The sequence below is a fragment of the Primulina tabacum genome, chromosome 5 (genome assembly GCF_025594145.1).
Source record: "Primulina tabacum isolate GXHZ01 chromosome 5, ASM2559414v2, whole genome shotgun sequence".
NCBI classification, from domain to species: Eukaryota; Viridiplantae; Streptophyta; class Magnoliopsida; order Lamiales; family Gesneriaceae; genus Primulina; species Primulina tabacum.
Genome location: NC_134554.1, coordinates 26,848,654 through 26,859,410, shown reverse-complemented (window position 1 = coordinate 26,859,410; position 10,757 = coordinate 26,848,654). Strand labels below are relative to the sequence as shown.

General features: G+C 36.1%; 1 protein-coding gene across 1 annotated transcript; it reads left to right on the top strand.

Moving 5' to 3' along the window:
- Positions 1-637: 637 nt before the first annotated feature.
- Positions 638-9,162, top strand: LOC142547381 (ubiquitin carboxyl-terminal hydrolase 17-like). Its single transcript, XM_075655641.1, is given in 12 exon segments — positions 638-1,260; positions 3,533-4,384; positions 4,386-4,827; positions 4,910-4,998; positions 5,205-5,290; positions 5,394-5,556; positions 5,659-5,779; positions 5,894-6,051; positions 6,974-7,058; positions 7,140-7,352; positions 8,132-8,193; positions 8,278-9,162. Coding segments are annotated over 12 exon segments (3,297 nt in total). The 5' UTR covers positions 638-949; the 3' UTR covers positions 8,993-9,162.
- The last annotated feature ends 1,595 nt before the right edge of the window (positions 9,163-10,757 follow it).

The window sequence follows — 10,757 nt, the reverse complement described above, 5'->3', positions numbered from 1 at the left end:
TCAATCCTAATGCGAACTTATAGAAATACCAAAAATCAATCCGGGACCATGTCAAATAGGACACTCAATTATTTTGAGAAGAATATTATTATACTTTTTCTAAACTTTAAAGAACACTTAAAATCTAAATTTAAATTTGAATATATATTTTAAATATATGGGTAAATAAATAATATATAAAAATTAATGCCACATGGCTCTTTTTGACAGGTTCTTATATTCTGGTGACTTTGACTAAAATAAGTAAAAATTATATTCATTTTTCTTCAAACAAAATTAAATTAAATTAAATTAAATATTAAATCTTGTTTTTTGCCCCACTTTTGTTTCTTGTCATCATTAATATGGTTCCTTGACTTTTGAGGAAAGAATTTTTATAATTTCTCAAAATTAAGTCCCACAAATAATTGTTCCTAAATAAATCTTTTTAATTTATTTTGCTCAATAATTAATATTCGATCTTAATATTTTGTTTTTATAATTTTACTAAAAATATTAAATAAATTTAAATGTATTAAAATCTCCAATAAAACTAATACTTTAAAAAGTTATTTGAATTGAGAAATAAAAAAAGTAATTTTAGTTAAAAATAAAATAAAATATATTTTGGAATACCATTGTTAATTGAGAACAATATAATTTCCAAAGTACAATAATTTTCTTACCTTTTTATTGTATACTTTCCTTCCGGACAAAATCTCTGTCAAGATTTGAAGAAAAGCCCTTAAATCTCGATCTTAGAATCTGGGGCTCACTGTTTGGAGCAATTTCTTGAAGGATTTTCTCAGTTTCTTGTGCTGGAGAGGATCTCTCAATCGATCGATCGATCGATCGATTATTTTGTTGCGGGGGGTTCTTTTTAGTTGCTAGGGTTGGGGGATGTAATCTATGAGTTTGGAGGAATTGGGTTTTTCTGGAAGGTTTGTAAATCATTGCTGTTTATGAATAAATGCTTTTGGGAGCGGATCTAGGGTGGTGGTTGTCCAGTGTGGTGGTGGTGGTGGTTGGGTGGTTCGTTGCTCGCCGGAAATGGCGGCTCGCGGTGGCACGGAGGCAGGAGATCAAGAGGCTATTGGCCTTGGCATCGGACGAGACAGCTAGGGCCGAGCTCGAGGCCGTAGCTACCTACTGCGGCTATGAGGAGGAACCGATGGCCATGGTGCCGGGATCGTCTCCCCAACGGCAATTCCAGTATCAGTGTGAGGTCTGCTTTAGTCCAACTACAACGCGCTGCAAGAGATGTAAAGCTGTTCGTTACTGGTATGTTGGTTCACCGTACTCGCCCCGGCCGAAGTTTTGGATTTATTTTCAATTACTTAGTTTCTCTCTCTTATATTTTTTTCTTGGTGCACTAAATCTGGCTCGAAAACAAGGAAGCATCTGAAGTTCTGGTTTTTCTGACTGTTTTTATGACAAATTAACCGGTGAATCAATAAGAGCAAATGTTATTAGGTTCATTTACTTTACATAGTTCTTACTCTAGGATGGTAATCTGTTACACCGTTTGCTGATTTTCTCCAGGGGAAGCATAACTGTAAATGGTCAAATTCATATGAAATTAAGTAGAGGGCAGTTTCTGTGTTACAACAGTGACCTTGTGACTGGGTTTGGATGCTTATAAAAGATGGGATTTTTAAGAGAGAGAAAAATCGCTTTTATCTTAATATTAGCGTGCTATATAAATAATGACAATAAGATTAGGTTTTCTGCTGTGTTCCCTTTTCCTAGTGAATCTATTCACAACAGCATGTTTCTTTGCTTCCCTTGCCTAAAGTCTTCCATATGCGAGCCTTTAACTATCAAGTACAAGAAGTTGGGGCGAGGCACTGGAACTCTTGTGTGTACTGATAATGCAATTCTAGTGCGTTAGAAGAGAATCCGCACTATCGTCTAAGACAGAAGAATTTCCACAAGTATGAATTGGTTGTGGAATGATTCAAAGTATGCAGCAGTTTTATTTCGACACTCACATAATCATGTTTTAGTCATTTGTTCTTGGGCTTAAGCGCACACAGCCACTTATGGCAACTTAAGTATCAGTAAATTTATTTTTTCAAGTTGGGTAATCACCTCGATTTTTTCTAACCTTTCCTTTTTTAGTTGTATTCTTGCAAATGGCAACTGTTAAAAAAGGATTAAAGAATAATTGACATATTTTGGATCAGGGAACTACGTGTGATCTTATTGCTGGTCATTTACCTAAAATCCACCTCGAAGTGGCAGCAGGTTTTGAACACCTGCTCATATCCTATTTATAGATGGAAAATCTTCATTAAATAATAGGAGAAAGACATATTAAAAACGATTTTACACAGTAAATGGATGAATATGCTGAAAAGCTGACTCTGAAAGCTATTAATCCAGCCAAGGAAAGCAACATTAATGAGGTTGGACCATAAATATTTAATTCAAATTATCAATTTCGTAAATCAGAGTTAACCTTCGAGCAAGCATCCTTTTTTAAGTTGTTTGGTTTACATGATGAGTAGCGGTTCAAGAAAATAATCTTGCATCAAAGTTACCATTGTATTACTCTGTGGTCAGCTCACATCACCATCTTACTTATAATACAATACGTAGCAAAAACTAGACAACAAAGGCCTTTGGCCTTGACCATGGGTATGGACTATAGGTTGATGATAGCGCTAGGAATCATTGTTTGAGTCTTTGAGAGGTCATTGTCTGAATTTTAAAATATGAAAACTGGAGTAGGGACTTGAAAAAATCAAAAAAGAGAGTAGTGGTGATTGGGCGGGGTAATGGTGGTGGTTTATAATTGTAAAGCTATTGGTGGTGGTGGATGTGGCATGGCTAAAAAAAATCCTTTGTTGTGTTTGAAGGACATTGGAAATATATGGACTTTTCTTGGAACTGTTTATACTGGGAAATGTTTCAAGAGAAGGTAGGCATATTTTACAAAATACCATGTCCACCTCCATTTGTCTCTCCAGCTCATTCAATGCATCTGAATTTTTACACTTAGTCGTGGCTACCGGTAACCACAAGATCCTCTTCTCAAGGGAAAGGACAAGCATTAATGTTGTTTCTTTGTAGTCAAACTTCCATTAATGTTGCTTGCTCTGGCTGAACATTGGATTTGGTGCTAAAATTATAGTAGATGAGATATAATGAAGAGTTGATGGAGGAGAGAAGGTTTTACGAAATGACTTTTTCGGTTATCCTCGGTTAATCCAGTGATCCAGTCGGTCACACGTACAATCGATTCTGTCATTTTACTTTTGGATCCATCATATCAAATTCCTGATAATTCATGCCATCAATCACTCTGTTAATCAATGCAACCAAACATACCCTTACACTTAATATTGTGGAAGATTAGACTTATAAGATGCCACCTTCTTTTAGGTTTCTCATATAACTTACCAATGGTACGCTTAATCTTGTTTTACAATTTACTATGCAGTCTTGTTCCATATTGTGCTATCTTGTGATTATGATACTTTTATATTTTGTCTTGTGTTGTATATATTCTTGTGTTGTATTTATATTAATTCATTACAAATGGTTGCAGCTCTGGAAAATGTCAAATAATTCATTGGCGACAAGGTCACAAGGATGAATGCAGTTCATTTTCCTCTCACCCGAGCGATGATGTGGTGCTCTTTGAGAAAGATGAATTTCAAAGCAGTGGCAATTTGAATGGGATTGCTTCAAGACTTCCTCTATCATCTGGAGACTACGTATGTTCTGATCCCTCTCTTCATCTGCTCAGTGGGAAGAATAGCAATACAATTGCAAACAATTATGATGGGAAAGAAACTGGTAATATTTCCAAAGCATCGGTCGACTCACTTCCTGATGAACAAATTTCATCCACCATTTCGAGTAACATGCACATTGCTTCAAATAGAAATTTTAACGAATCCAATCAATTTGAGGCAGTTAAGCCCCTCTTGGCCAAACAATCTAGTTCGACCAATATGGTAGAGGATGTTGCTATAACTGGTGTTCCGCTTCAGTTCGAATCGGGTTGCATTGATACAGATGAGCTATCAGAATCTTCAATTACATTGGGCAGAGATGCTTCAGGATCTGAAGAACTTTCACTTTATGAACCTTCCACGCCCTCTGATTTTTGGGAGGCAACAGTTGAACCCATTAGATCTAAGATTGATGCACCTGATGAATTGCGTGTCATAAAAGATCAAAATTCTCGCTCTTCTTGTTTTTCCTCTCCGGGTAGAAGCGATGCTCACGTGGAACTGCTCGGTTTTGGCATGAACAAAGTCATGAAAGATACTCTCAGTCCCACATCACTGGCCAGAAATCCAACACATGAAGCTGCATTATCAGAGAAAATAAATGCAGGATTGTTTGAAGTCCAGAGGAGCAATTTTATTGAACTGCCAAGTGTCTACCCATCTTAATGTTAAAAATACCTCACCTGAATGGAGCTCAAAGATGGAAAAAGCTAAATCCTCCTTTTCTGGTACTAGTCTTGAACATAAAGATTATGAATCTAAAGGGCATGCGCGGAATAAAGATGTTGTTGAAGCTCGTGGCTTGCAATATCTAGCCCCTAAAATATTGGAGAGTAAAGTTGATAGGACATTTGCTAATTCAGATGCTGTGGAATGTCGAGTAAAAGATTCTAAAACTGATATGCCTTCTAGTGGCTGCACCAGGAAGCATGCTATTCTGGATGTGCAGTCTGTGAAAAATGGAGGTGGCCGTGGTTGTGATGTGCACAATGCGAAAAGTGGTATTAATGCGTCAACAAGGAGAGTCATGGACCAACTTCAAGCTTCTAACTCCATTAGGCAAAGTTATTTGGGTTCTAAAATTGGTCCTGTAGGAAAATACGAGGTATGTTTGAAGCTTCCATTGTCATTTTAATGATCCACCTCCCTTGTACCATGAGAACTGTGACATCATTTCAATTTTACAGGGTTCATTTTCATATGAATGTTTCGTACAGCTTTACAACTGGAACAAGGTTGAGTTACGTCCACGTGGACTCATGAATTGTGGGAATAGGTAACTCTCAACATAGCATTGTAAACTGAAAAGTGAACATAAAACCTTGTCTCTCTCTGCTTGTGTATATTCGAGTTTTATTCCTGGGGGCATCTTTAATTTTTTTGACTTTTGGTCTCATCTTCTGACGTGGCTTTGATACCATCATTATTTTTTATTAAAATATAATGGCCCATGAGAGTTTCCTTTGTCCGAGTCTTCTGCAGTTGTTATGCAAATGCTGTACTCCAGTGTTTGGTGTTTACGCCACCCCTCACAGCTTATTTTCTCCAGGGACTTCATTCTAAAACTTGTAAGTTGTTTTCATGCTTATGTTTTCTTTTCCATTAACTGTGATTTTTTAATCCTTCAGTCTCCAGTTATTTGTTTTCATGCGATTTTGTCTTTTGTATCAGGTGGAAAGAGAGAATGGTGTTTCACCTGTGAGTTTGAGTTGCTAGTTAAGAAGGCCAAAGAAGGAAATTCTCCTGTGTCTCCTGCCCCTGTGCTGTCTCAGATGGAGCATTTAGGAAGCCATTTGGGTCATGGGAGGGAGGAAGATGCTCATGAATTTCTCAGGTGAGTTGGTGTTGGCCTACCTGGAATTTGCTAGCTGAATAGACTCTTTCTTGGTTGTGTAGTTCATTAGTCCTCAAGTATACGTTGACATGTATTCGACAGATATGCTATCGATGCAATGCAATATGTACACCTTAAAGAAGCTAGGTTTAACAAGCCAAACTCGTCGGATGAAGAAACAACTCTGGTTGGGCTCACATTTGGAGGGTACCTCCGTTCAAAGGTTATTTTGATGAATCTCTTGAATATTTGTAGAAATATGGACTTTACATAAATGTGGGCTTTATCTAGTAGATAATTCTGAAATTTGTTTTGTGTTGTGGGAATCCAAATGCAGATTGAGTGCATGAGATGTGGAGGTAAATCTGAACAGCATGAAAGAATAATGGATCTCTCTGTTGAGATAGGAGGAGATATTGGGACTGTACAAGAGGCTCTACATCAGTTCACTCGCTCGGAGATTTTAGATGGCGAAAATAAATACCACTGTGGCAGGTTTGACCAGTTTGCTATACTCACTTCTCTTTCTATGAATTGTCCTGCTACCTTTTGGATATTCAAGTTTCCATTTTCTACACTGACAATATTTTTTCCGAAAAATTTCCTCTAGTTCAGTAACAATATTAACATCATGAGCTCCAACTACTTCCTGGCACAACAACTTAAATTTTGGTGATTACGAGTGCATTTTGATTTCTTTGTTTGTTTTTTCTTTGAAGCATGACCGTCTCACTGGATTTGCTTAAATCATTGATGACTGGCAAAATGGGGGGAGTGATATAGGGTACTTCTATGTATTACTTGGTAGTACGGTCTTTATTTAGTTCTCTCTGGTAAATGAACTTGGAAATATGAACATAATAAAGTGGTAGGCAGAAGTCATACACACTTCACACAGCTATATTATCCTCTCTCTCTGGTAAACTAACTTGGAATAGTACCGAAATGAGGCAGCTGAATGGAAGACGTTGGGGGTCATAAAAGCATTGCACTGTTTTATCTTTCCTGCTACAAGTTTGGTCACAAACAGTTTGGCTTGCTAGTTTTCTCAGATCATTTCTCCACAGTTTTCGCCGTCTTCATGGACACAAGTCGAAATTAAACTTGAAAGTTCACGATTTCTCCTACTAGTTACGCCATTCTAATCAATTATTGAACCAGAAATTTGATATTCTCTCAGCAATTGTTATCTGATGAAAGACTTCATCAGTATATTGGGATAAAAAATTTTTATTCTGGTTTATGAAGTGGTATCTTCACGTTAATTTAACGCTGTGTTTGAAAAGATCTTTGGGGAGGAGGTGTGAATTTTTGTTTTCTTCAGTTTCTTGTTTAGATTACACAGAAGAAGATTTATATCTAGGAATTTAGATGATAGACTTGAGAGACAATAATATAGTTGTATCATCTTTGGCAGATGCAAATCCTACGAGAAGGCCAAAAAGAGGTTGAGGGTGTTGGAGGCTCCTAATGTTCTCACTATTGCTCTTAAAAGATTTCAGGTAATCTAGTCTTGGAATAAAATATGTACTTCTCAGATGTTTTTGGTGGTAAAATGAGCTGTTTACATTTGTCATTGCCAGTCGGGTCAATATGGGAAGCTGAATAAAGTAGTCAAGTTCCCAGATGTTTTGAATTTAGCTCCATTTATGAGTGGAACAAGTGACAAGTCCCCAATTTACCGCCTTTATGGGGTAGTAGTTCACTTGGATTCTATGAATGCCACATTTTCTGGTCACTATGTGTGTTACCTAAAGAATAATGCGGGAAGGTGGTTCAAAGCTGATGACATAACAGTAAGTTCTTCCTAACTAGTTCTAAACATTTTTCACTGCATTACAACATCTTTTTTCTGGTTACTCAGCTATATACCAATATTTTATCAAGGCATTTATATGTTCTTTCTTCTGAACCTGTGAATAGAGCCAATATGTTAGAATTCAACTGATTTTACTTTGAACAATAAATTGTGTTTGTGGAGAATTGACTGGCTTCATGATGTAGTTCGATTTTTCCCCTGAAGAACCACCTTGTTTTCCCACTTTTCCTACTACAAACAAAAAATTTAAAGAAAACAAAAGGCCCCCGGTCCTGTGAAGGGTAAGGAAAAATTACGGATTGCGACTCCTCCTATGCGATTTGGAGAAATTCTGGGCCTGTTGATATCTAATCCTGCCGTTTATGTCATTACTTTAGTTGTTTGCTTCATATATATATTCTGATGACTAAAACAAGGCCTAGTTTATATAATATCTGCCATGGAACTTGTCCATGTCATGAATGGAGGGGTCTTAGGACACATGACCAAACAACCAAAGAGCTGATCAACTTTCCCGTGGAAGATGATGTACCATTTCTGTTTAAATTTATATGAGAAACATCAACCCCGTTGGCAAGAACATAAACCGTGAATGTGCTCAGAGCAGATGACTTTAGTCATTTCCTATTCGCTGGAGAGAGATTTCTTTCCCAACCTGTCCGTCCATCTGCTGTATTTTCATAGTTCTTTATATCATGACTTTGAGACACTTGATTATTTTCATCCAATGATGATTCATGTTTATTATGGTTATAGGTCCAACCAGTGGAACTTGAAAAGGTATTGTCGACGGCTGCATACATGCTTTTTTATGCGAGGTAAGATGTCTAAGAACTCTAAACGTTTGGTTATCTCTATGCTGCATCAGTTTTCCCCCCTAACTGGTTCAAATTCCTTGCTAGGTGCTCGCCTCGTTCTCCAAAACTGAGAAAAAGTGCAATTGTTCCTCGTGAGTCTAGAAAAGTACAAAATCAGACTTGTAGGTGTAAATTCCATCCAGCAGAACAATGGGATGCTGCCACATGCGGATGGAATGATCAGACCTGCAATGACTGCTTTTATCAGCATTACTCGAGATACCATCTGATTCGGGCAAATTCAGAAGAGGATGCTTTAAGTGACAATTCTTCATCTATCTTCTCTGAAACTGGGTCACATAGCACCGAGAGTAGTAACAGGGGGGAATCCACTAGCACAGATGACATTTTCGATCAAATGCTGGGGGATCTGGGAAACCACTTGAATAAATCATGGAGAAGCTCTTCAGATTCTGACACATCTTCTGCATCATCATCTCCATCTCCTCTTTATACAAGGCACTCACCACTTTCTGATTTGGACCGCTACTCTTCAGATAGCGAGACTAGTGGTTCTAATCTTGTCAAATCAAGTTCTCAAGGCACAGTTTCAACAGAGAAAAGGAGAGTCTCATTTTCGTGCCCCAACCCACATACGAGGTTAGTCGGTAGTAATAGTAGTTGTTCTTGTAGTAGGGAGAATGACTCCAATAGAGTAGTAGGATGCAATAACTCTCGGGATAACGAGAAAAGTGTATATTTATCGGACTCTCTTGCATTGAGACGAGGAACTACGAGTTCGAGGGGACGGGAGAAATGAGAGTGATCAGTGATCAGTGAATGTATGTATTTAAGTATGTAACTAGGCGTTGTAGGTTGACCCGTCCCTCATTTTGTGGCTCTTCCTTTCATACACAATATATATAATGTTCATATAATTTTTTTTTTAACTCAATAAAAATCGCATCCATAATTGATGCTGATTGTCAATTTTTTTGGCTGTGTTTGTACTTGAATTCCGTTCTATCATGTTATTTTTTACTTACTTTTCAGTTTAATGTTAATATTTTATTATATGTTTATGCTGTTACTATATACGGAGCATTTATTTCTGAATTTTGAAATAAATAATATTTCAAATTTGTAGATTTTTTAAACTTTAATACCAGCGATAGTTATTCCTTTTTGAAATCTCACACGGTCTGACCTCTTTAGGTAGGTAGGAATGTTAGAAATTTCAAATAATTTAAAATTTGAATAAAAATTATGTTTCATGAATGTGGGAGTATATTTTGGTTTTCTACATTCTTGAGTTTGTTGTGGTTCATGATTGTATAAATATCTTTTGACTTTTCACATTCTTGAGTTAATTGAAAACTTCTGGTTCTTCATATTCTTGAGTTAATTGGAAGATTAATTAAGTTAATTCTTGCATGATTTTTGGTGTGTATTTTGAAGCTTATAAATAATGTTTTCATTTTCTCATTCCAAAAACAAAAATGATTTTTACAAACATTCAAGATATCTCTCAATCATTCTTTTGCATTTCATGTTAGTTTTTCATTTGACTTCCGTTAAATTATGGTGATAAATTGAAGGTACGTTTTCATTTTGCCGATGTAGTTATTTTGTGTTTAGTTGATGCATGGTTAATTGAGTCAATTCTTGCATGATTTTTGGTATGTATTTTGAAGCTTATAAATAATGTTTTCATTTTCTCATTCCAAACACATAAAAATGATTTTTACAAACACTCAAGATCTCTCTCAAGCATTCTTTTGCATTTCAAGTTGTAAGCTTTTCATTTGACTTCCGTTAAATTATGGTGATAAATTGAAGGTACGTTTTCAGTTCGCCGATGTAGTTATTTTGTGTTTAGTTGATGCATGGTTTTGTTGTTGTACCTGGGAAACTGTTGTCCGTCCTGATTCTCGAAACACCTTTAAAAGGGACAAATCTATTGTAAGGAAACTATACTTCGTACAGGTCTTAGTTTGCTTGACTGTTTTTTTGTTGTTATTTTATATACGATATTCATACTTTCAATAGTATGCTCATTTTCGTTTAGTGCTTTGTTTTTACGATATTGATTTTGTTTCCTGCTTCTATATTTTTGTTACTAGCAATTTGGCTAACAATCTTAAAAAAGATTTTGTTATACTCATTATGTGATTTGTTGAAGACATGACTACTGATTTGAATTACTCGAATGTGCCAAAAGAAGTCCTTAATTATGAAGGTCATTGTTGTCGATGTGCCTGTGAACCATGCTGATACACCGAAGAAATTCGTCGGCTCAAATTTCAATTGAAAATTTTGATTGATTGATTTTATTCGATATCATAATTTAGCAATTGGTCCTCTCACAATCATGAAAGAAAATTAGATTTTCTGTTTTCATGAGGCGGTGGTGAAATTGTCAAAATAGTGAGAGATAATTCATAAAATTAAAATTCATATTTTATATTATATAAATTATTTTAGAATAATCGGCAACGTTTATTCTGTTTCTATTTTCAGTATATTTATGATGTCTTCGCGAGATCTATTTTCTGTTATTCTCGATCAACAAAAGCTAACCGGAC